Genomic DNA, 27,592 nt, shown 5'->3' on the forward strand with positions numbered 1-27,592 from the left:
TGCACACAACGTACTGCTCAAGCTGATGTTGGCATTTCTGCCATGAGCGCGAGGGCTGCGCTCTCTTGGAAGCTTGCTCTGTTGCTGTTGACTCCCCTCAATGTTCAAAAAAAAAGAGCTATATTTAGAGAGAAAATTGAACCACAGCTTTTAACCTGTTCTTGATTTTCAACGTGCCTTGTATAGAGGGGAGGTGTTTAAGCGTAATTCCTTCTGCAAGGAATGCAAGGGAAGTACATGGAGTACATGAGAGGTAATTCCTGCTTGATTTGAAGGAAAAAACCCAAACCAACACAACAGCACAAAAACAAAGGTTGCAATAAAATTTAGGATGAGTTGCAAAAATAAGTTTTAAAAAAAGAGGTTTCTACTATGAATTTCCATAATGATTTTCTAAATTACACTTTTTATATGATCAGCATCATTGTTTTCACTGTCTGTCAAAGTCAATCCCTAAGACAAACAGAAAAAGCCTAAAAAATGGGAAAGTTGGGCATATAGCCATGAATAACTATGAGAGATCATTCTTTGGCTTCTCTTACTTTCTGCTTCTCTCAGTTTTAATGTTGGTTATGATAAAAGGCAGCAGCTTCAGCCTGCCAACCACCAGTATTCAGAAAGGATCCCTTCCACCAGATTTCAACTCTGGGTTTACAGTTCAAATGAATAGGGGGAAAATCAGCGTCTTCATTAGTTCACTCATTTGGAAACAACAAGAAAAAGCCCTAGTGTTCCTTCTTTGGCCTACAGCAATAGTGAATCGTGCTAGTTTATCTGATAGTGTAAACATGATACTGATCTGAAAATGAAGGAAAAAAGCTAATAAAAAATAATAAGCTAATTAATAACTAACATAAAAAGAAAAGCTATATTGCTGTCTCTACGTGGATACTATATGTAATGTAAATCCTAGTGATTTATGTAATGTTTTGAAAGGTTACAGATGTCCTAAGCTCCTCCTCTAATTATTCTGTAAAAGTAGTGATAGACTTGATCACCGTTCTTGATCACTTTCCTCAGCCCAAGGTGTTGATTTACTGGTATGTTACACTACTTTTTGCTTCTAGAGAAACACCTCACTGCAGAACTTTACAATAAGCTGGAGAACTACAGACTTAGCAACACTCCTGGCACTGGAAGAGTTGGCTGGGGACTGGCAACTGATTTAGTGGTACATAAAGTGGTCCCCTTGTGGTTATAAGGTGAGTGACGTGAATGAATTGCATGAGCAATTCTTGTGATACAGAGCATTCATTTTGTTGCATACTATTGACATTACTGAGATGGATGCTATCTCTGCTGAACCATGTTGGGATAAAAATAATAGTTTCATTATCCCCATTTAGGAATATACAATATATAGAGAAAGACAAGACAGGTCTGAGTCAAATTTTTCTTGTCTCTCACAATGGAGTAAAACAGCACCAAAAGAAAAAGCTTACTGTGAGCTAAAGATTGAGCACCTTATCTTAGGATCTCCACACTTTTGGCCATCTATCAGGAATGTATGAGCTGAGCTTCCTTTGTCAGTACTGTTTGCATTCCTGTGCCCTTCTTGAATCTTTCAGTTGCAGGATTCCAGGTTACAGGCAGCTGGCTGGGTGCAAGAACACTGACAATACTGATCCTGTAGCCTCAGAGCAGCTACATCTCCTGCAGTGTCTCTCTCAGCCAGGTATACTTCATCCTTTCTCATCACTGCAAATCACCCTGCATTTTGCCTTGACTTGAAAATTCAGGACTGAAATATAGGGGTATATATATTGGGGGGTTGGAACTAGATCATGAAGGTCCCTTCCAACCCAGGCCACTCTATAACTCTATGAAATATTAATTTGACACCCCGTGAATGTACAGAACAAAAGCCAAGTCCATCAGGTAGGGAGAGCAATGACAAGGGTAGGGATCCCCATCCACACTAGCCACTTGCCTCTTTCTGGGTATTACTCATGATTTTCCACTCCCTAAAACATCTGACTTCTTCCTATATGAAAGATCCTATTCTTTCTATCCTCATTTAATGAAATTAAGATCCATTAACTCAATCTTGCTAAAAGTACCTGAAACAAATTCTCAGGGCAGTAGAAGTTATTTTAGGGCATTTCAGATGGCTCTCAGCCTCCTCTGTTTTGCTCACAACTCAGCCTCAAGTACACCTGAGAAAAATACTTGATTGACCCCCAGGAAACTTCAGGGCTCTAAGTGAATAATGGCACCAAGACGTACACACTAATGCAAATAGCACAACATGATATCCCAGTGATAAACGTGTGTCATGAATGACAAAAAGGTCAAGAGTTCCTTTAGAAAATACCAGAATACAGCTAATACAAGAATGCCAAACCGCTCCCAGAAATATTTTAGTTTTCCAAACAGGTAACTGAATGCTTAAAGCAAGTACGGCCAAAATTCAATCTGGACATAAAACCTCAACTTTCTTATCTTACTTTGATGTTAAAAAAAAAATAAAAAAAAATTACACTAGGCATTGTACACAACCCCTGTTCTGCTGGAGTGCACATACAAAACAAAGCATTCATGTGCTTGTCTTTGTTCTTCTCCAGAGAGGGTCAGGTAATGGATGGATCACCAAAGCAGAAAAATGACTTTCTACCAAAAAGAAGTCTGTGATGAAAACTACAACACAGACAAAAAAGCTGTCAGTCTGTAGCAGACAAGGCAGTAAGGAGAGGACCATAAGGCAACAGCTGCCAGAGAAGCGTAGTCCAGACAATCAGCTCATTAATACCGTGTGTGCATGATGAAATGAAAAAGTAGAAAACATAAAAGGAAAAAAGGAAGAAAAAACATTTTGGTAGCTGTTTGTTCTAAATAAATCTCTACAGGATTCCTTCTCCTCTTTCTCAAGCTCTACAGCATGGAGTAAAGGTGCAAAATATTGGAGTTTGTGAGAGCATCTGAACAGATGCTCTTCAAGCCCTTACTGAAAAGCGCAGTAGTTCTGTCATCAAAGTTATCTCTGGAGTTGAACGATCATGCTGGCATGACCAATGCTACCATGACATATAAAGTTGGACTCTGTTATTCTGTTATTTCACTTAACACTTTCCTGGTTGTGAAAAGCCATGAAAACCAGTGGTGCTGACTTTTGCTTGGCAAGGAGATCCTCTGGGCGACACGGGATGCTGCACATAAACTATCTCTACCTTCCCCCAGTTTGGGAGCACGTCCAGAAAAAATGGCTTCGTTCCGCTTCTGCTCTCCTTTGTCCATCCAGGTGCAGCCACTGCAAACATGCTGCCGGTTGGTCTGTACAACAAATCCTCTAGCAGCAACCTGTTCCTCTAGCCGATACAACTGAAGGCAAACCTGTGCCCTGGCTGGTAGCCCAGCCGCACCCCACAAAAATGCAGCTCTTCCTGTGTAACTGCTTCTGCAGGAGGGCTATTCCCAGGTAAGGGATAACATCTTTTCATTCTTCACAGACCTACTTAGGCTACATGAAGCCTGCAACACAGATAAAGCTGAAATCAAAGCAGCCAGAAATAAACCAAACATAAAAATGGCTTAAAGCTGCCTCGCCTTTTTGTTTGTTTGTTTTTAATCCATCAAGAACTGTTGGGACCAAACAGATTCACACTGAGTACAGCGGTCCATGGCCAGCTACGCCTCTAAAATATACTTCCAGCCCCCTGGGGGCTGCTGCTGCAGCTTGGCAAACAGCATGAGGGTTTGCTCAGCTGCTGGCCAGGAAAAACAGCAGAAACAGGGCTGGTGCTGCTCGAGAAAAGACAGGCAGATAGGCAAGGTGCACTGCTGCGACTCGGAGGCCTTCAGCCCTGCTTCCGTGTTGTGGGAGAAATCTGTTTAGCTGAATAAGGAGGTGAAGAGCACAAATAAAGCCATAGAGTCGAGGGCCAGCTGCAGACAAGCAGAGGCCTGCGGCCTAGCCCGTACTTTGGAGGTTGCCTGGCAACAAGCGGGCTGCTGCAGGCTGAGGCTGCAGGGAATTGGCAGGTTTACCTGCAGTTTGTCTTCTGTGGGGCCGGGAAGGTGTCCCCAGAAAGGCAGGGGGAGAAGAGCAATACCTCAATGAGCTGACACAGCAGGCATCTTCTAAGGGTGCTTCCCGAGGGTGGGGGAGGCTGTAATTACAGTGGCAAAGGGGCTCTGTCCTGCCTGCATCCTGCTAAACTCCAAAGCACACCTGGCATGTTAATAATTCAGTCTTTATTCAAATGATGTCCATTCCAGTCACCTCGCGGGTTAATTACTTGTTAACAATCTTAAATCTCAAACCCAATCACATCAGACTACCCTTGCTATGTAAGTGACAGCTGACTGTACACTGCATTTTCAGAATCATCTAACACATCTCCCCATTACTTCAGCTCTGGGTTATCTCAATGCCATCTCAGCTTTCACTTAAGGAATTTGCTCCCTGTGAATCTTTCAAGTAACTGAATCTCAGCTTTACAGACCCACTTATTCTGGCCAAATAATTCTAAATCATGTTGCTTCTCCAGCCTTCTGCAACAACCCCATGTGGCCACTGAGGATCATTACATAGACAGCAGCGATTACAGAGAACAGAGTAATGAGAACAGCAAGAATAACGCTGGTAAACATTTCATGGAAATAGGAGCCTCGAATAGGAGTTTTGAATGAAAGATTTCTTCAGGTCACTTACTCTGGAGCCAGATTGCAACAGCTAGATGGATTCCACTGCTAAATGCATATGAAGCTGGTCCCTCACAGCTGTGGATCCCCACTCCACCACCCATGGGACAGCGGTGCAAGAAGGCAGTCAGGTTAGGAAAGGAATGCTAAGTGGACCTTTCCCTTGCTTTTTACACATAAAAAGAACAGCGGAAACTTGTTTTACAAGCCATCATGTTTCATAGCAGTAAATTACAGATTGTAGAGTACATTGGCCATTTTCAAACTGCATAATTACGGGCATGATTTCTGGGTCCTTGGGGAGCTACACATGCTGAGGCACCTTTGGCAATGTTTTCTTTTCCTGTTTGGGGTTGGAAAGAAGGCAACTGAGGCTTCCTGATTTGGCAAACATTTAGGAGAGATGCCCTCCATTTCCTTAATGAGCCTATTAAGAGAATCTATCAAAGGTGTAAGGACGAGTCTCAGAGGAAAGAAACACGGAGAGAGAACAGATTGTCCTGAGATATTCACAGTCCATGAACACAAGAAAACAACCTATAGGCAACTATAATCAGTTGGGAACAATGTGATCACATTGCTGGAGAAGCACACTAATCTCATATACCTGGGTGCTTTTTCTTTTTGCTTGGCCAAAGAGCTATGTCTGAGCATACAGCTTCTGAACTTGAGCAAAATGAGTGACTTAAGAGAGATGTGCTTATTTCAGGTCATATGAACCAAACACTAACAAAACTCAAAAGGGAGTTCATTTTCCAACTTTCCTAAGTGAATCTTTGCCAGCATGCATTTCAGGTTTTAACCTCCCCAGAGAGTTTAAAAAAGGTTGCTATATTCATACAAATATCCTAGTTATAGGGCAAAGCAACGCACAGCAACTGGCTCACATCACTCTCTACCACACAGACTTTTATTTAAAAGATTAACTACGACCCAACACTGCTCATTTTCCACTGCTTAGCCCCAGTTTATGGGGAAGCAGTCTTCCTTGCATGGCAAACAGCTGCCTGCACTGCCTGCAGAAGCCACTTCAAGTATATGCAGGGTAGAGATTATATTAAGAGCAGAAGAGAAGGGGAAGCTGGAGGAGCAGACAGGATCAACAATGCTTAGGAGCTTGAAGGACAAGATGCATTAATACACATGCTTATTTCTCTTAAAATGTCATTCTGTCAATCGTCATGGTTTCCAGACTTTCAGAATTTAATTATGCTGTAATTACTTCCTACTTGGACAAGGCCACAAAACTAAAAGCTCGGTATCTTCCTGGACAAGGCACAAAACTAAAAGCTCAGTATCTTCCTACAGAAGTTTACTGTATGTTCTTTACACTTCTGTAGCAGCCAAGCTTCCTTTCTTTATGTCAACAAATTTGCCTTTAGAATAAAAATACCAGTTTAGGTCCATTAGTGTAGTGTAAGGCACATAAAAAGTTAAGAGCCATTATTGCTCTTATTTCCAAGAAGCATAGGCTTGTTTGTCCTCTTGTTAATCCTTAAAACTTGCTTTTTATCATAAAAGCAACACAAAGAAAACAAATACAAAACACAGACACACATAACCCTAAGGCAGGTGCTTTTTCAACACATGCCCTCCTGGATGAGTAAGGACCCATGAAATCCTTCACCTCACTGACTTGAAATCATTTTTCATTTTTTTCCTCCTCTCCCCTACCCCCAAATTCCCATGATGGTACAAGATCTTGCATAGCATTCTTATACTGCAGATCAAAGGCTGGAAACCTGTAAGGGATACAGGTAAATAGTTCACCTGTTTAAACAGGTAGTCTGTAAACATTGTTTGTGACACAGTACGTCTATCAGACATTATTCTTACTGAAATGTGGATGTTACAATAAAGAAAGCTGGAAGGAAAACAAAGAGGGACTCCTGGCCACTCCCAGCAGAGCAGGGTTCCTGATGAGTGCTGTGTGCGCTCTCAGCCCAGCACTCAATCTATAAATGTGCTGCTCGTTTCCTGCTCACTTAGGCCATTAGGGCCTCAGTCTGCTTCCGGAGGAGAAGCTGCCAGATGGAGAGAGATTGATGAGTGCAAGCAGAATGCAAGACGGATTTCTGGCTCGTCCCACAGCCACATGTCCTCCTAATTCACCTCGGAGTGAATCAGTGGTGTCTGTGATGATTCTTTTTCACTTCAGGTCAGGAGCTACTCTGCTGCCAGAGAACAAGAGGAGGAGGGTTTTTGAGGGTTACCTAATCCAGGCAGCACCTCGATCCCCAGCACACCCTCCTAGTGCCACTTCCTCCAGTCTTGCCCAGGCACCTCTTGGTTGAGTCCCAGAGTGGTCAGGATTGTCACAGCAGCAGGAGAGAAGGCTCTGGTGCATCTCAGGGCAGAACGACAAAACAGGTTGCAAAAAGAGATTCCACTGGGCTAGAGAGTCACTGCGTTGGCATGAGCCCATCATCAAAGCACCCTGCTGGGGGAGACGCAAACTGTCCCCGGCAAGATGTACTTTCTTGATCCATGTCCTTCCCCCTCAAAAAGGAACACACCCTGCTTCAAGCTGTGCTTGGAAAAGGAAAGAACAAATTATGTACACTTGAAGGAAGTTCATTACAACACACGCTTGAATTTCACCTTTTATTACAAGAGAAACAAAAGCCTAAAGTGCCTCTGAACATCCTGCTGCTATTAAAAGTGATGAGATTTATGTCCATATGGACCTATGTAAGAATGACTGTTTTCTCTTTTCTTCCTTGCAATGGGTTTGTTCGGATCTATATTCTGCAGGCATCGAACTGCAGCTCCTCACTGCAAGAAGCTCCCTTTCATTTTTACCTCACGAATAAAGAAATCACATGTACTGTTTTCAGGGCTACTTAAAATAATACAGCACCGAGAAGGTGATGATTTTTTATCTCATTTCTGACAGGTCACACAGATTGCAAAGTCATCAAAACTAACAGCCTGACAATAATTTTTTCTTGTGCCATTAACATTGGAAAAAGAGCCTCAAGTGAGGAAGGTAGCTTATCAGAAGATGCAGATGTTATTGAACACAGTATCTTGCAACCAGCTACCTCTGGGGAGAGAGGGAGCATGTCAGCGTGAGCAAGCAGGACGAAGCATTCTCGTTAGCCACTTAGGAATCAAAGCCTTGATCTGTTTCCAATTTCTTCCACAACTCTTGACTAGCTGAGATAATCGATATTCCCTACTGTGTAAGGATGAAGCATCCCATGAGGCACAATCAGGTGGCTTTCTCAGACTGCTGTAAAATTGTTCCTCAGGAGGATGGACGATAAGGTCATTGATCTTGTGCTCTAAGCTATGGGTTAACAAAAGGATTTCTGGGATTAGGAAAAAGCTGTTCAGACAATCACTTGACTCTGCTAAGAACTTTAGCTTTAGTTTTATTTTTCTCAGAGGTCAAGGCCTCCAAGCTGTATCAGCCACGTCATATTTCTGTTCATGGAAGCACACCTCTATTTCTTGTTTGGGAAAGGAGTGAAAAATATCCCCCTCCAGGGTGGTGAAATGTGCAGATGCAGCTGGGCTAAAGGTCTGTTGAAGCTGCCGGGTTTGCAGCTCTGTTGTCACAGTAACTGGGTGACTCAATGTGACATGCTGTCTTTGGGCCTGAGTCATGTACGCACACCGAGTGTACCCTACACTTCCCAATTTAAGAGAGTACGTATTATGCTGATTAATTACTCAGAGATGAGATTTTCAGTTGCTTGAATGTTTTTTGTTTGTTTGTTTTTGTTTGGTTTGTTTGTTTGTTTGTTGTCCCCCCCCAGCTTTTGACTAACTTCACTTGCAGAGTCAAATTTTGGTTAAGAATTATTGTGAAGGTAATTGTATTAAGTAAGTAAAGAAGTTGAAAGAATTATAAACAGATATGAAACCACTACGAGGACTGAATCTTCAACTGCTGCTTAAACAATTGAAGAGAAAAATCATTGATACGTTGGCAATGTTTTCCAGTGACCTGACCTACACTGATGCTTTTTAACTTTTTCCTCCCCTTTTACTTTTTGTTGTGGAGATGAGAAACTGGGGAAGTGTAAGCAAAGAGGAGTAGGAACCTGTTCCCAGCCTCCCAAGACCCCCAGGAGTTCTTCAAGTCCTCAACACACCTGCATTTACTTAAGCCCAAACACAAACAAATTAAATTATATGAACAACTGAACCCTATATTTACTACACGACTTACTCTCCACAAGAGAAACAAGCCTATAATATAGCAAAATAAAAATGAATTAACTTCAGGACACTAGAAAATCCTGAAGCAAAGCAACAAGGAAATCCTAAAAACGTGAATATTGCCTTACAAAGCACTCAGCTAAACTTCTACTCCAGTAGCTGCATATTGCTTAGATAACAATCAAGTAATCACTCACTGCATTTGACTTAGAACTGTATCAATAATGGCAAAAATAGTAGCCAGGGTTTGTAATGGGAAGTTATTAATAGGGACCTCAGTTCTAAAAGCTGCTGTCACTGCAGACCTTTGCATTTATAAAATGCATACTGCCACTTTTCTATACTTAGTTTTGTTTGTACACTTATTTTTAAAGTGCAGAACTTCATCTGCAGGTGCCTAAGAAACCAAACACCAGCAAAAAACTGCACAAAGACACTGTCCCCAGAGTCTTTTCTTTGTTTATTTGCAAAAGCTCTGGGGAAAAAAAAAAAAAAAAAGAAGAAGAACATTGTCAACCTTTGTCTTTTTTTTTTTTTTTTCTAACTTTATTTTTTATTGTTATTTTATTTTTAAAGTTTAGCTTTAGGTGTAAGTATGGCATAGTGCCTCAGAGTTCTGTTACTTCATTTAATTTCTCAGATAACAGACCAGACCCAACTGCCCTCTGCACTACGCTGAGAATGAATCATCCACTTTTTCCCCTAAGTCACCCCATGCAGTAGTAATTGACTCTGGATTACCTGAGGTTTGTGTAAGTCAAGACTCATTTCCAATAATTTAAGCTTTAAATTCTATAACATCTGTAGAAACGAAATAATCACAGTACTTCTGACAAAGATGCATATCAGAAAGGTTGATCAAATATGACACAAGGCAGCTTGAAACTTCTGCCAAGATGTAATCTCTTCCAAATGCAAATTTTCTAAGATTTCTAGGCATAGAAATAGATAATAACTCTCTTTGCTAGCAAGGAACTTCCAACAGACAACAGAGCTTTTTTCCCCACTGTTCAGAAGGGAGAATACAGAATTTATCTGTATTTACAGGAACTGAGTTTTAAAAGAATAAAGACACTATATTCTATGGGATCCTGCAGTTAAAAATAGGTTATCACAGACAAGACAAAGACTCAGGTTAGCAAAGGTTTCAGCAATTTGGCACCAGGGTCTTTTGTATATGAAGAAACAGATTTCTTCCAAGTTTCCTTGGAAGTAAGCTGTGCTGCTTACTGCTGAGGTGCTGCCTGTTTCCTCAGGTCTGACTGCCTGAATGAGCCCAAGAGAAGAATAGATGAGTTTCCACCTCCAGGAAGGTTTCTGCCTTCTTAAGCCTGAGCAGTTTTGCTGCTGCTGAAGGAATGCTTGGCCAATACAAGCATAGGCCTCATTTCTAGAAATTTCCGAACCTGCACTTTTAACTACACCTTCCTCCACAGAACAGGAAAGCCTAGCTTTCTGTTTATCTTTCAGTCTGGTCATAAGTATCGATCCTGGGATACATTTGTTTTTCGTCTACAGCCTCTTGTGTGTCACAGAAGTGTCTAAAAGAAGAACACATCTTACTGTGAACAAGAGGTACTGCAAACCTGCTGGACTCCAACATCACAGTCTTTCTCCATATTCAGACTCAAGGCATCCCTCAGAAGAAACAGTTACAGGCTGCTCTTTCATTCGGGTGTTTTTTTTTTTTCTTCAAAGGATGAGAGAGTTTAGACTTTCTCATCTAAAGAACAACTAAGATGACCTTGAAGCTCACAGTGTTAACTGTGACTCTACATACTCTGCAACCACTTGTCCTTCAGACCACTGGATATAAAAAACTTTTTATACAATATCCTTACTCGTCACCATACAGGAGGTTAGTCAGGACCTAACAAAATCTCCCAGCCAACCTGCATATGGGATTCATGTGTCCTATCAAACTTGGGAAAAAATTTCGCTTTCATAGAACTGAGTTATTTTAGACAAATTGTATCAAAGATCACAGAAGACAGAAATGTCAGTGAGAGTCCATGCCACCTTTATCTATTGCTCTCTGTACTATTTTTGGCACCCCTTCACAAAGAGGGTGGAAGATTACACTTATTTTCCCCCTCCTCTCCAAAAAATCTGGAGTTTCTCCTAGAAAAAATAATGCTTCAACTTAAAATTGTATAGTTTTGCACAATCCAAACGAGCTTTTTAGCAAATACAACATGCAATGAAATACATTTGCTAGGTTTGACATGCCTAGTCATTCTGAATTAAAGTCAGGTTAATTTAAGCTTACTCTGGAAGAAAGCAATCTCTATAGACAATCTGCACCTTTGTGCTATCCATCTGACCCTATGACTGTGTCCTCCTCCTGTGTGAGTAACAATGCAGGTTCAGAGAGAAATTATCACACACAGATATTCTGAGACATTACTAGAAGAAGCATGTAGGTTTTCTTGAAGAAACAGAGGAGCTATTCATACCAAGATCTGAGGAAGCAAAGGAGTTGTTATTCATGCAGATGGAAAGAGCCAGATTCAAGAAGCTTGAGCCAAAAGATCTTCTGAGCATGCTTTCCTTCTGTGGGTCTGAAAGGGGAAACATCTGTCCTCCTGGACAGCTGTGACTCCTGACAGCATGACGCTGAACAAAATGGAAGTTAAAATATATAGAATATATGCTACCTGTGGCCTGCTGGACCATGGAACAGTTTTCAAATGTCAACGCTTGGAATATATTCCAGATGTCAATACTGTACTCAACTAAACTTATACTATCTAGTGCAAATCTCTTAATGATATATACTGTCATACACTTGCTGGGAATCTGGACAATGGCTCTAACTTATACAGTACTTTAAAAACCCTTACCTTCAACACTCTTCTTGTTGATGGCATTACTCTGAGAAGTACAAGTACACATGCAGACAAATGGGTACTACAAGGACACCAACATTTGTATTCAATTTGTATTCAGTCTGGTTGCAAAGATACTTTAGATGGTTAAAATGTGATTATATGCAATTATTAATAAGAAAATCATATTCCTTCCCTGTTGATAAAAATTACCAATTGACCTGATTCAATTTACAATGCCAACTCAAAGCAAATGAAAAAAAAAAAAAAGAGAGAGAGAAGTTTTCCTAATGCTTATACACCATGAAAATCTAACCTCACTACCAAACACAAGCATCATGTCTGCTCACTGGAAAAACAGATATGTAGAGTTCAAATAAATACTTCATAGCTGAAAGTGATTTTTAAATGCATGACTCTTCCTACATTGTTAACATTTATCAGCAAGGTGACGATAGTATTAAACATCTAAATCCACTGCACTACTGTTGCCACTTTAATATGATTTCCAGATGCCAGGCCATTGTGCTGCATTATACCACAAAGCCAAGCAGAAAGGAAGAAGCTAAAGTTGAAAACAGAGCAGGCATTAAAAAACATGACCCTCCTTACAGCAACAATAGGATCCTGCACTACGGAGATAACAGCGCAGGCATAAGTGGAATTGATCATTGGCTTTTAATAAGAAATCACATCCAGACACAGCAGGGTTTTCTATAGATCTAAACACAATTCTTTTCAGTTTAGTTTGGTGTTTTCTTGAGAAGTTGATAAATGAGCAATTTTTTTCCTGTCCTTTATATTGGAAGATGAATTAGATATATTGCTGGAAGAACCAAAGGAATAAAAACCTTGTGCAGTTTCAGAGCCTTTCCACAGTATCTCTTTTGCTTTCTGCTGCATGTGTTCTTTTACCATCTCTCACAATACCAAGGTGTTAGCTTCAAAACATCGGTTTGAATTTTCAAAACATTGAAACAGCGAAATCATTAAAGTTAATCTGTTTTAAAACTACACAAAGAACTACCCTGAAAGGAGAACTTTTGTACAGCTCCTGCTACCAACCTTTGGCTCTGCTCATGCAGTTTCCCCATGAGCCAAGACACAGCTTTTGTTGCAAGACCAGCTGTGGGGGTGCTCAGCTCTGGCAGGCAGCAGACCCCTTATCTAACATGGGGCAGCTTCTGCATTCTTCTCACAGAAGCCACCCCTATGGCCCCCCGCTACCAAAACACTGCCAAGTAAACCCACTACACACTGAAAAAGCCATTATTTTTTTCTCAAGGCCCTTTGCTTCTGAGGTGTTGAGAGCAGCAACCCCGTAGCACTGCTGGGTCTACTGAGCAGCTGCATTTCCTCCAGAGAGGGGAGACCACTACATGGCTAGGAAGTGGCTTCTCCTATAAGAACTTCTGCCAGGTCTTTCCAGCCACTCATGGTGATGACAGAGTAGAAAAGGTGACACTGCTATTCCTGGGCTACATGAAGGAAGGTGTCATTGCAGCAGCTGCCCTTCAATCACAAAATCTGTCCTGCAGGTTCTTTTACTCAGTGTTTGTAGAGCCTCTTCCATGGCTTCCCCCAACCTTCACAGGCCCCAAGAGATGGCTGCCTACAGTGATGTTCCCGGTAGCTCTCCACTTACCTGTCTGCTATGCTCAGCTGCGGGGCATCTCTCGGTCTGCAATGTAACATGGTTTGAATGCCAACTCCTCATCTTTGAAAGACCGCAGGACAGAAATGAGCAGAACTCTCCAAGTTCACTCAAGTACTGTCAAACCGAGACATTTCCCTATGGAGAAAATCTCACAATGCCCCTTACTTTGTCCCAATCTACAGTTCAACTGACTGAAGCCAAGTGTAAGAATAGAGGTGGTAGGCTTCCTGTATTAAAGTGAAACAACATGACACTTTCCTTAGGACATACACAGATCTCTGCAAGAGAAATTGCATTAGGAGATGTAAAATGTAACTCAGACAGATTGAGCTAGTATGTCAAATGTGCTGTTGTTTTAATAAAACAGCAACATTAAGTTTAACCTTCGTTCATCTAGAATAAACACTTTATTTCTTCATTCATTCATCACACTGAGTTTCCAGACACACAGAAAAAACTCTGAATTCCACCATCACCCCCAAGAGCATGAGCAAAAAAAGCACTGTTCATCATTCTAGGGTTACTTTTTATCACAGAGACATAATATGCAAGATGCTCTGGTCATGTAGGAAATTATCATCCTCGAGCCCATTTTTACTACTGTAAAGCTTGCTGGATGCTCTGGGAGGAATACGCCCCTCCTTCCATAAAGGCCATTGCAAAATGGAAGGTATGGTCATTAGAAGCAGAAGACCAACAGGAAACAAAGGAGGAATATCTCCCATTTATTAACTCCGAATTTAATCTTTTGTCATTTTCATCTTTTATTAAATTTTTATTAGCCCTTAAATTAGCATCTGACATCCTACTCAGAGGATTAATGTCTTTCTCCTCTGTTTGGCTGTTTCTGAGCTGGGAAATTTATGCAATGCAGGTCTCTATCTACCCTAAGAGTCTCAGCAGATACTTTCACAAATTCAGTCTCTTCCACCTGAACAAATCTTATATTCTGCAAATGATGGATATAATACATCAGCCGGGTATCAGTGGGACCCTACTCTCCAATTATGTAACACGCATATGTGGAAACTGACAGGAAGCTTCTTAGGCTATATTATTTCATAGTATGAATTACTACAGAACATTCCTAAGCCACGGAATTCTATCCAACGATCACATGCCAGGAAATACTGCCATTATTTCTAATTCCACTGACTTTGATCACAATGATTTCCTCAGTGGTAAGTTATGGAAATTCAGACCCGGTTGGTGATCACCATGGATAGTCCTTAATTGAATGAGACAGGCTCTAACGCATTTTAAATACAATTTTCAATTAATAGGATTTTTTTCTTTGTATTCGCAGAATTGTTCTCAAGGGAGAGTTTCATGCTAATTCTTTTAAATTTGTTTTTAAAATCAGATGACAAGACTACTATTTCCAGTACAGCACCTTTAAAATCTGAGGGTTAGCTCCTGAAATCATGAGTTAAACTTAAGTGTGAAACTAAGGGGAAAAAATGCCATGCCTTTTTTCTTTTGCCTTCTCTAGAACCATGACGGAGCTCATGGCAGAAAAAAAAGCAAAAAAAGCAAAAAAAAAAAAGCAAAAGGTGGATAATTACTTGTTAAAGCACGCATTTTGTAGTAACTTGGAATTAAAAAAAAAAAGAAAAGAAATATTGCAAAAGATATAGCACAAATATGAAGTCTGACTACACAATGACTCTGTTCTCAAGTTTTTATGCCTCAGTCATTAGTTTACAAACCTAAAACACTCCCTGGCACTTACTGTGTGATGCTTACCCTACAAACATCTGGTGTTTGGTCTACAAATACTAATACACTAGTGAGAAGCAGTGGAAGACACACAGTGCCTGACTTATACAACAGAAAATACACGTTTAATGGTTTTGTTTGTTGCCTTTTTTAACAGCACGGGTTTTGCTGCATTCAACAGTACAGCTAACTATTCTTCATGTAACCTCTGCAGTCCCTAGGACCTCTTGTAATGTAACTATCAAGACCGTAATTTCTTATTTGAGCATGTCAACTTGTGTAATTATTCGTTCCTGTTTGTAAATACAGACCATGTTATAACTAATTAAAGACTGACAGAAAAATTGAGGTTGGATGGGAACTTTGGAGATCATCTTGTCCAGCCCACCTACCCAAAGCAGGGTTAGGTAAAGCTGGCTGTTCAGGACCGGTTGTGTTTTCAGTATCTCCACAGATGGAGGCTCCACAACTCCCTTTGGACAACCTGTTACTGTGTCCGATCACCACTGAAGTTTAAAAAAAATAATCATCTGCAACTCTCTGAGGATTCTTTTTTCTCTGTCCTCCAAGTCATTAATGAAGAAGCTGAAGAATATGCCAGTACCAGCCCCTGGGGTACAACACCAGTGGCTGTCCTCCAGCAGTTCACCCTGCTAACCACAACCCATTAAACTGAGCAGTTCAGCCAGATTCCAGTCCACTTCTTCATCAGTTTGTTTGTGAGGATGTTATGGGAGACAGCATCACAAGCCTTTCTGTGCTTGAGATAAGCAACATCCTCAGCTCTCCCCTCATCCACCAAGCCAGACGTCTCGTCATGGAAGGCTATCAGCTTGGCTAAGTGTCATTTCCCATTCTTAAATCCATGTTGGTTACTCCTCATCACTTTCTTCCTCATGAGCTGATTTTCTTTACTGCCTATCAAACAGTTAATGTGCCATCTGCAGTCAGAGGTCATGCTCCCTTGATTCAGACTTGGCTCTCTAAAGACATTCTACTTGGCAAAAGTGAGAAAAATGATCCAAATAAATAAAAACTGTGAATGTGAAGTCAGTTCAACCCTTGTGTTTTAATTTAATGTGGGACATCAAGTTAACAGAGTCAAGGCACCACATAATCACTCAGTAGGGATGCGTAACAAATACTGAGAGCAGTCTGAAAGAAGTAGGAATGGCAGCATCTGCTTGCAAAAGCACCAGAAGAAACAATAGAGACAGGGCTAGGAGAAGGACAAGCACTGACACACAATGGGCAGAAGAGACAGCAGCCCAAGTGGCAGATGAGAAGCGTCCTGCCACACCTCGAGCAGAAGGCCGCACGCTGCTCAGGCCCCACGAGAGATGCCCAGCCAGCTGGAGAGGGCAGCAAAGCCACCACCAGGACAGGCCGCAAGCCTCCAACGCACCCGCAAGGAGGAAGCGGAGGCGAGGGGCAGCGACGTGACTGATCCAGAGGCTGAAGAAAGCAAGCTTTGTGGGAAAGGACTGTGCCATTAGAAACGCCCCGCTCTTAAAGAGGGCAAAAAACTTGCCTAACAGTTTATTGACATTGGCCAAGAGGAACCCAAGAGACGTAGTGAGGATGTTACAGCCACTGGCCCTCCTCACCACACACGGGTGCACCTGGCCAAGCAGTAGGCCTGGTGGTGGTGAGTGCGTGGCCACCGGCGTGCATGAAATCCATGACAGAAGGAGCACAGGTGAGTGAAAACAGATGTAGTCCAAGTAACTACAACCCTCTCCTCCGATAAGATCTTGCACTGGGTTTTGTTGCATTACATTCATGTAAGTCTTCCACATTTTCTGCCACTTTTGATGAAAATGGGCACTGCATAACCCCACGTGCAGGCTGGTGACTCAGAAAGGCAGAGAGCTGCTGTAAGCAAACCTACATTCACTGAGCTAAGATGAGTCATGGCCCTACTTCAGACCACCTCAGTTCTCCATGAGAGTACCCACAAGCTACTCACTGATTACAACATCCCCCGATGTCCAGAGTTCCTCCCATTTAGATTAGTTTTCCAAACTATGCTATTAATCCTGATGACAAACTCAACTAAAAGTCTCTGAATCTCAGAACATGCCTCTCCACAGGCTTAGCTGTTCTGAGCCTAACTATCAGAACAGTTTTGCTCAGGACGGTTTTGATCCCCTGCTATTGCCTTACACTGCATGAAGGAATGCACTGCAAGCCCAGTGGGCAAGTAGAACCCAGCTAGGCTCCTTGCAAGGGTGGGCTGTTATTAACACAGCAGAAGGCAGCTTGAATCTTCTGCTATTTCCCATCTCTGCTAATCCCAGGTCATAATTCTTGACCCTGAATCCACCTAAAGAGGAGTCCAGAATTTCACTCTCTCCTTTTAAAAGGCCCCACGTGCTGAACCCATGCAGGGCACTGTGCACTTACCATCTGCCTCAAATGCATTTCAAAATACTTTCCAATAAAACACATCTTAGAAATACATACCCAGTACAAATTGAAAAAAATCATAAAAAATATCATATGGCTTGCAATGTATTGTACAAGAAGAAATTAGAAAGGGAAGCCCAAGAAAATCGATAAACATCTATTCCAAAAAGTACCATGAGAACTTCTATTTTAACCTCTCATCAGAAAAATATGGACTGAATAAACAACATAAAGATAATGTTACTGTACTTGATAAATCCTTAAATTACACAAACTATGAAATCAAGCAGCACAAAAGCAAGTGAATAAACACATTGAGAGAGATATAAAGCAAAGTGTTAGAGGAGCAATCTTTCTGTTCACATGGTCTTGGCCCATTATTGGACCACACTAAACACACATTTCCCATCAGTGCTCACACTTCAAGAAGTAACAAAACCACTTATTTCAAAATCAAATGTTAAAACCCATCCCATGGCTCTTTCTTGGGTCATCCTGTGGGTGTATAGCATGGTCTTGGTAGCATAGAACATAAAAAAGATGTTCTCTCTTGGTAAGCTTGATAGACAAACAAAACTAAGTTTCTACTCCACTTCAGTTGTTTTATACAGAGAGCGGCGCTCTGCAAATAAATAGCTTTGGGGCGAAACAAACAATATACAACCATGATGATCATCAGATATTTGATTCATTGTTTAGTGCTGTCACTATTTATAAATCAATGAATTAGCAAGTTTTGACTGTGCCATTTTTCGATCATAAGTTTACTGTTTTAATTATTAAGAATGTGCCAAAGCAAAGAGGGTAAAGCTCTGTGCTGTACTTTCTTTAAATATAATAAGTGTGTACAGATATACATACATACACCAAAAATAATAAATTAATGATTTCATTGCTTTACTTTGCACGTGCTACTGTCATTCTTATACACAGTACCTTACTTTTTCTGTAAGAACTCTGGGTGAATGAGCGGAAATGAAAACTGCCCTTACCTTAATGTTGCAAGCTTGTTCCATCAGTCTCCTGGCGTTCTCCTCAGCTCTGTACCTCTTGGGCAGCTGAACCCTGAAGAATTTTAAAGCTCCTTCAAAATCAGCTTGTAGAAGGTCCTCTTTTGAGGTCTGCAATCAAACACAGAGAACTACGCTAAACACTGAGAACATGTAGTCGTGCACTTTTACTGGATTTGTCATTTACTGACTGCATTCCAAACCACCAACATTCACATTAGCCCAAAAAACATCCTCTTTAAAATCGGCTCTCTAATCCATTTCTCATAAAACAAGACAGAGGCTAAAACTTATCCCAGGAATCCCAGGCAGAGTAGCACAATCAGAGGACTACAACACATTAATGTATTTCATCCTTCTGTACCTGCAGGGTAAGAAAGGGATTCTGGCTAAGCCTGTCAAGATGAAACTGAGTAAGGGAAAAACAAAACAAAACAAAACCAAGCAAACAATAAAAACCTAGGAGAATCCATAATGTTTTTAGAGAGCTTATGCTTTAGAACATCGCTGATTTTTATAGTGCTACCCTAAAAAGATAATACATAGATACATAGATATGGTTGCAGACATGAACAGCAGAAGCAAAAATGCATATGACTCATAAGAGGCATCAGCAAGTCAATATGTAGAAGTCTGTGACACAATTTCTCAAAGAACACTCTGCCAGAAAATGTTTCACATGTTTATTTCGATATTTCTCATAAGACTGTACCTCTCACTGTGGTAGCAAGCCTAACAGGTCAGAAAATGTTAAACACTCAGCATTAATCCAGTTCTGCTACTGACGGAGTAATATGATTCATGGGTCAGGGACAAATGCATTAATTTTTGGAGATGCGAGAACTATACCAGAAGATTTTACAGATATGCAAAAGCAAGCCTTTAGGCTGTTCCTTAAAAAGGTTCACAGAGACTGTACATCCAGACAAGACATTCAGGACATCACCTCAAAATGTGAATGTCTTTTAAGCCAGAAGGAACAAAGGAACATGTGTCAGCGTACAGAGCAGCACCACGGAGGCTGGAGCTGTGTACCACCACACTTCAGCCGACACCTCCAGAGAGACACAGGTGCCTTTGCTGAAGGGGCTCTCCTTTCCTAAGCTATCCTCTCACCCACCCAAAATCCGTTGCTGCTTCCACACAACCGCTTTCCAGCAAACACGCTGCAGCCAAACACATGGGATCTGGCTCCACACTGGAAGAACTGGGAAAACAGCAGTCCTTGTCATGAAAGAGGTAAGACTAGATGATACTCTTCTTTCTCCTCGGTGTTAGATTTGTTTCAAATAAGTAGAAATAAATTTAATTCTCACTACAGAAAAAAAAAATTACTAATGGGTTTTATTTACAAATTCTCCCTATGTATCATATTAACAAGTCTCAGTAGCTCATTTACATGAAAATAATTAAACCTACTATGTAAAACATTTTATTAAAAGTACAAGTATATTGCTTCCCAAAGCAAACTGAACTTCAATGTGGTACTGCAGATACTAAGAGCATGCAACAGCGAGACTCCAACACAGCTTGACATATTCCATAGTCCTGCTAAAAATGCTACAGCTGGGTCCACTAAAACATAGCAGTTTGACCAAGCTTTATCTGATGGGGAAATGGAGAAGGGTTTTTGAATGGATTTTTAATGATGAACAAAACTGGGAACCACAGAATTTAAGAGGGCATTTTCATGGTTATCCAGCATTTCCGATAGCGGAGAACATGAGCTGACATCAGAGGTCTGCCACCCGAGCACCAATAATCATCACTGCTCAGTGTCCAACCTTCCACTTTGGGGACAGCACAGCAACCTGTCCTTTGGCTTCCTCAATCAAGACCAACAAAATATCCATTCCGTACATTTACCTATTACCCTACATATTTCTGGAGATGATCATACCGTACACCCTGCTAAAGACTTACTAGTAGTTTCTGCTACATTAATCTCAAGGTAAGAGTGAGAAAACTCTAAATGCAGCTGAAGTTGCTTTGGCAGATCTCTTTCCCTTTGACTGCAGCATTTTCTAACTTTGTCTTCAAGCTGCTCAGAGTTCCCTCAAGATCTCTTTGATCCTCCCTTCACTTGCAGCCAAGGTAGCTGCTGGGTCATCACTGCAAGGACACAACAAAAGCTGCTTTCAGGATGTGGATGAGAAATGCTCAGCTTTACCAACTCTCACATCTGATTCTGTCCACAAAACTTTGGCAGAAGGACTATCTGGTTGAGGCTCCATCTGACAAGACCGATGTCATGTGGACAGTGAGCTGGTGCACTTAGGCACCTAATGAATCAGACCCACTCGTGAACACAGCTACGGCCAACACATCCATTTCCTCCTCTGCACACTGTTTTTCTTCTGGACAAGGTTTAGTAAGGCTGTATACGCTTTTGCCATGCTTGAGGCTTGGTCAGTGCTTCGGACGCACAGCGGGCTGTATTTGGGGTGACCTGCTGGCAGCGAGCAGTGCTCTGTGCCAGAAGCCACGCTGACAACCAAGGCACTCTGGGCAAAGTTCAGCTGGATAACGGTGATAGAAAAGCAGTAATTGGTTTAACAACCAGCTGACTCCAAAGTGATTTCCCCCCCTCTCTCTCCACAATGCTGACTGCTGTTTTTGCCATACAGGTCAAACAGATTTCCCTACAACATTATACATTTGCCCTCTTTGGAGACAAGCTTGCTGCTGCATTTCCAGTCCAGAATATTATATATGTCAATAAAGTGAGAGGTAGGCCCCTAACATTCAGCTCTTTCTACTTGGCTGAGTATTTTCATTTCATTAAAATAATCTGTTGACCAGAAAGTTAGAGTTTCACTATTAAAATCAGAAGAAATCAAAGTAATCTTTTGAGAGCAATGTTAACTGGGTTTTGCATTTTGTATAGTTAATGCTTTTTTTGGTCTAAATTATTCAAACAAAGCTTTTCAGGTACTAATTAAAAACAGGAAACAACAAAAATCAGTATGTGTATATAAATACATACAAATATACATTTTTTATACATATACGATATATGCAGTACAAAAAAGTGTATAGCATTGTTGTTTTATTATTCACATTTCTTGACATTTTGTGATTTTAATCAATAAATCATAAAGACATTTCAGGCACCTTTTGGCAGCTGTTTGACAGGCAGAGATTTGTAAATTTGCTGGTTCATGTCACTCAGCTCATGGATCTCCTGAACAACTCATTTCAATAAACCATCTGTAAGTCTAATGAAGCAATAATTCACATTTGGCAGGTACATTGTATTTTGGGGCACATTGGGACTTCAGGGCATTTTTTAATATTCAAGATGTAATTCTTAAATAATCATATTTTTGTATAAAATATATAAAGAAAAACAACAGGCAAAAGATGAGCCTCACTGAGAACTATGAACATAACGTCAACTTCCAATGAACTTCTAAACTCTCAGCTTGCGTTTTAGGGTTTGGCTATACACGTTCCCTCACATGTCCTTCCCACATCACTTAAGTATTTCAATATGTTCATAAAATGATCTTAATTGGATTATTTGAAACTTAGGACAAGCCCCTTTGCAGAATTAATCAGCAAACTTTCAAGTCAATAGACAAAGTTCTGTGAAATTGCAAAGTTCTGAAAAACAGATCATCACAGCTCTTTTTTTTGAGACTTAAATGATTTTTTTTTATTATTACTATTATCATCATCATCATTTTAAAGTAAATACTGTTACTACTGCCATCTCCAAAATACTTAGGGAAATGTGATTAAGACATAGGCTTGGCTTTTTTCTTTAATTTAATTTTTCTGTCTTCAATTATTAATTTTGCAGTCTCATTCCTTACTGACTGTACCAACTGAATCTCCTGTTCCCACCTGGGAACTTATAGAGCAGAAGAAATTTCAGATCAACCACATGGCACTTCCTTAATTTAATTCTTCCTCTTTTACACAAACAGATAAAAAAAAAAATCTGTAGTGTTCTATGCATACGGTATATACACACAGAATTTCTATAGAATGTGAGCGAACATAAAGTACGTGCTGTACAATCTTAGGAATATGAATCAGGAACAAGATGAAGTAAAAGGCAGAGAAGAATCCAGCCATACTCTACTCCACTATTAAATTTGCTGTCAGAAAATTCAAAATGCTCACATGTAATTTTACACTAATTTCACAGACTATAATATTTAATATTGATATTTAATATTAAAAATCCTTAACATGCACTGTGTGATTTTAAGTTCTTGTAGAAGCTGCAGTGTAACATGAAGGTATGGGAGGTGTTTTTTTTAACCTGATGGTTCCCTTCCCACTGGTAGCAGCAGACTGCAATGCTGCATGTTGCATGATTTTGTGCTGTGCTGCCCTTTGACCTGAGGACTGTGAAATGGCTCCAAGAGGAGGAAGTTGACCCGCTGAGCTTCCAAGGACTGCCAGGATGGGTGGACTTGGAATCCAGGCTGGGGACAGATGGACTGGCAAAGCTACCCTGCCACAGGTGCGCTGGCATGCACTTCCAACACGATCCATCAAAAGCCTCCTTTCATTGGCATCACTTCTACGCTCTTCTTTGCTGGGAAAGCTATACTCTCACAAAGACATATATTTTTTCCTGTTAAAATCTGTGTTCTCTGTTAAACACGGCTTGGTATAAAAGTGTCACGGCAAAAAAATATAACCTGACTATAGGCAAAAGCTTTCAGAAGGCCTAGTTGGGGTTTTGTGCACGATGAGTTGGCATCCAGCAGGGATCCTCTGCTTGCCCACTGCCTACATACAGCAGTGCACCTCTGCTCAAAATTACACAGGTGTTTGTGTGCAGATCCAGACTTATGAAAGGCAATGTTCATTCTGCCCTGTAAAATGCTGATGAATGTGTGGAAGAGCAAACAAAAAATCTCCTAGCTCTACCCACCCACAGATATCCCCAAGGGGAAAAATCCACACAGAATTAGTGCTGTTCCACTTGCTCATCATCACATATAACTGATGCCAGTGAGCAGGTGATCTGAATTTTTCTGAGGTTACAGATTATATTTTTCGAATAACACTATTATATAGTGTTATTATTATACCTATACCTATAGGTATAATATATATATATACAACTATATATATTATATAGGTATATATTCTGCCTGTCATAGGCATTTATTCCCCAAACCACAGCAGAGAATGATGCTTATATATGCACAAAAGAATCTACTTCTTAATTTTACAAAAGTCCAAGGTTTTGAAGTATCTTTAGTTCTGATTAAAGTACAAATTCTTGGTCCTCAGGCTTTTCTATTTTTTTTTTTTTTTAAATCATCAGAAACAGTCTCTAGTCCTCCATGGAATGGGTATATGTCAGAAGGGATATATGTCAAAAGAGGTATATTTAGCTAATAAAACCTGGCAGGAAATCACATTGACTTCACAAATCAAGGCTCTTTGATAACACAAGCATTGTGTGTATTGTTTTGCCTTTTTCCTTCCCCTCCCCTTTTTTTAAATAAATAAAATAATGTCATTCAGCAAAGCTCAGATGTCTGGCTGCTGAAGTACACTGAATTCCCTGGTATGCCCTATCAGGAGGGTCAGCTCCAAAGCCTGATTAAGTCAAGTGAAAAAGAGCTTTGTATTTTTGCCTCTGCTTCCTTAGAGGTCATCACAAAACAATTCAGAATGATTTGGTAGTCCTTGACCAGGAGACCAACAGCACTAAAGCAGCTGGATGGGATGGAAGAAGGTTTAGATGCACTTTGAGCTAGACTGGCATAATGCTTACAAACACAGCAGCTTCAGCCATGCATTATTAGCCATTACGGCAGGCACTACACCCAATTCTACAAGTGCCTGTAGGTATCCAAATTCATCTTCACTTTACTAGCAATTTAAGACTTTGTGAACATTGTCCCTACCATCTAACAACGTTTGGAACACAACACAGACTCAGCTACCTGCTTTTTTTTTTTTTATTATTTTTTTTGAGCATCTTGCAATGCACAGATCACCATCATTTATCTGAGGGTACTGCAGAACACCAAGCAGAGGTTCAGCAGCACGATGAAAATGCAAGGCAGGTCACTCCATAACACCACAATACAGGACTACGCAGGGCGTGGAAATGAAGGAAAGGCACCAAGCCACAAGAACATGGTACAGGTCAGTAAAAGCACTCTTTTCCCAGGCATCCCATAAAAATGACATTCTGGTGTCACACCACTGAGCAGGCATGCCCCAGGGCTGTAGCTCAGTTTATGGCACCCCAGAGCAGACCCAGCTAGGGCTAGTTGCTGACTTTCAGATTCTCTGCTATTTCGTGGCTTTGGGTGTGTTTTGCACAGCAGCAGCAATGATGAAGGCGTACTTCTGTGTACCATAAGATGCCACACCGATTTCAGGCCATTTCACACACAGACATCAGTTGCTATGACAGATAAGAACATCTTTAACAATTTATTTCCCAGATAATTCCACACATGTATTTTAAACTTTTTTTTTTACATGGTGTCACCTGCCTTGTCAAAACCGAATATAGAAACAGCAGAAAACCAAAACACATCAACACAGCTTAAATGTTATGAATGCTTAAAACAAACCTTTGATGTCACAAGTGTAAGATTTGAACTGCAGAGAATTAACTCACTTTCCATCAGCACCTAGAAGTAGACAGGGCATGCTGCTTATCTGCAGTCATTGCAGAACTGAGAACAAAAGCATTCACAGCTTTAGAAAAGATTTTTCGGTGATGCAGACCTGGTTGCGACCCTTCAAGCTGCTGAAGGAGTGGCACTGGCTCCCAGCAGCAGGACCTGTGTTCAGCCCTCCCAGGATGCCAGGAAGAAGAAAGAGTCGGTGCTTAGGGTTGTAAGAAGCCAAGGAAAAAAAGAGGAGACATCTCACACCTCTGTTCAGCATAAAGAATCCTGGGGGGAAAGCAGGTTTGGGAGGAAAGATGGCAAATTCACAGAGAATTAATTTCAAGAAAACGTGATCTCACCGCAAGCAGCCGAGGCACAAACAGGCGATGCCCCATCCCCAGAAGTTCCAGCACCCGACATGCATACTCATTCACCAGCTTGCTTCTCTCGTCATGCATGTCCTGTGACTTTTTGACAGGTGGTGTGAGCTTGGCAGCTGGGGTTTTGCAAGGTACCCCTTCTTCCATGAGCAGTAAGTAGTAAGTATCCAGAGTGAGAAGAACAGGCTTTTAACCACAATTTCAAAAAGTGCAGTGCCAGAAGAGCCAGCCTGAGCTCTTTGCTATCGGTTCAGATGGGCGTCTACAGCACAGCAGACACTCTCAAAATGAGAAAAGCATCTTTGCTAAGAATCAAGGAAAAATATGATCCACTGTGCTGGCTCAGCCAGAGTCCGAAGTAGATTTGAAAAAGAAACCAAAGAAAACATGGATCTAAAATGTACCTAAAAGGCAGGAAAATGGCAGAAAATGAGTGCAGGAAAGCTCTGACAGAAGGAAAGCAATGGAGAGCTCTCAGGGCTCAGCGTGTCTGAGACTGTGTGTGTGAGCAGACAGCAGCAGCAATAAGAGCAATAAAGCCAGGGCAGTTAGGAAGCTGCAAAGAGAAAAGGATGAGCTCATTGCAAGCTCGGATCCGTGACAAGCGTGGCGGCTGCTGCTGCTGCCTCTTGCTGTGCATCAGTAATGAAGGGGTAGGAGAGGAGGGGGCTGGGAGGGGGTGAATGAGCATGCAGCGTGCGTCTCGGGGGAGAATGCCGTAATAAGAAGCCAATAGTGAGCGGCTGGACGGATGAGCTCCCCCTCCCCGTCTACCTTACATCAATTCAACTGTGACGGGTTTTGCTGCTGGATCCCAGGCTCGTGTACATGAACCGCATCCTCTAACGCTTGATGTTTAGGGAGAAATCAGCCTGCCAGGCAGTGGAATGACTTTTGGTCGATCTGCTTCTGCATAACGCAAGCACAGACAAAGTGCAATCTGGAGCCGGGCAGGTAGGGCAGGGACCCTCCTACCTCCCTCCCAGGCTGCCAAACTGGAGAGGGGCAAGGACACCGCCAGGGACTGCTGGCGAGGAGGGCAGCAGCCGGCTTCCGAAAAGCCAGGGAGATGTAGCCTAGCCTGCGCAGGATCGAGTTAAATAATTTAAATAACGATCATTTCCAGCACTGTCTTCTCCAGAGGCGTTTCTAAACCTGGATACAATCAGTAGAGAGGGGATGATGTCAGCATGTGCATTTCAATTGGTTCTAGAAATTAACTGCACGTTTGTAAGGAAATGCTGTGATGTCACACATTAAATTGCCTCGCATCTTCCCCGTGCGGGGAGCAGGCCAGGTGCCTCTGCCATCTGGTTAAGGACAACGCAGCAGGCTATTTCTGCGGTTCTGTATTTTAGAAAGCATGTTTTTATGCTGCTTCCCTTTTGCACTGCCTAATTATAACCTGGGCTCTGTAACAGAACAATACACTTTTCAATCACAGCGGTGATATTGCACAGATTCCAACACAGAGAAAGGCGATAATTTAAAATATCGCAAGGAGATCTGGAGATCTAAAGCAGAGCAATTGCAAACACTTCTGCAAATACATTATTTTTGATATAAAAGCCATTTGTCTATCATGTCAAGAAAAATCATTTAAAATACTAATGCAAAGTAAAAATCAGTAGCTTGGATTTGTTGAATTGAAATAAGAAAGATGTTCACAAGTAGTTCAAATATGAACACTAATTTTAATATGCCATGAACAAGCGTAAATAAAAACTGCAAATGGCAGAGAAAAATAAATTCATTTCGTACAGTCTGATACACCACCCATACCAGACTCCTTTCTAATACAAGCAAGTTTTCTTGGAAGAAGAAGAGATGAAAAAAAGGGACAGTATCATTGAAAATCTCCCCATGCACACAGGTCACCTTGGCTCACGGAGACACGTGAAGCAGGTGGGAGAACGGATGCATCAGAAAGAGCAGAAGTCACAGGTCAGAGACAACAACTGACAACAATGAGGCCTCAGCGAACTCTCCTGGGGCAAAATGGGATTGAAGTTGACTTCACCACCAAATTCGCCAGCAAATTTTGTGCAGTATTGAATGAGCTCTTTTATACAGGTTATCACCTGAAAGCTGGCTGAAGCACCATGGGCTGTGAGATGCTGCTTTGCAGAGGAAACCCACCCAGATGGAGCAGAGCACAGAGCAGGACTGCGAA

The 27,592-nt window shown here is 41.3% G+C and overlaps 1 protein-coding gene across 9 annotated transcripts in view; it reads right to left on the reverse strand.

Moving 5' to 3' along the window:
* Positions 1–27,592, reverse strand: part of RABGAP1L (RAB GTPase activating protein 1 like) — a gene marked incomplete at its 5' end in the record, with an annotated part of 249,414 nt that overhangs the window by 42,075 nt on the left and 179,747 nt on the right. For 8 of the 9 annotated variants that reach the window (XM_082766621.1, XM_082766619.1, XM_082766620.1 and 5 more), the window contains one exon: positions 18,417–18,545. In XM_082766621.1, coding sequence (XP_082622747.1) covers positions 18,417–18,545 — 129 coding nt within the window. Of the gene's footprint in view, positions 1–18,416; positions 18,546–25,398; positions 25,567–27,592 lie in introns of those variants that run through there. The other variant, XM_082766626.1, reaches the window with a different exon arrangement.

Source organism: Aythya marila, assembly GCF_965140915.1.
Source record: "Aythya marila genome assembly, chromosome: 8".
In the NCBI taxonomy this organism is placed as follows: Eukaryota; Metazoa; Chordata; class Aves; order Anseriformes; family Anatidae; genus Aythya; species Aythya marila.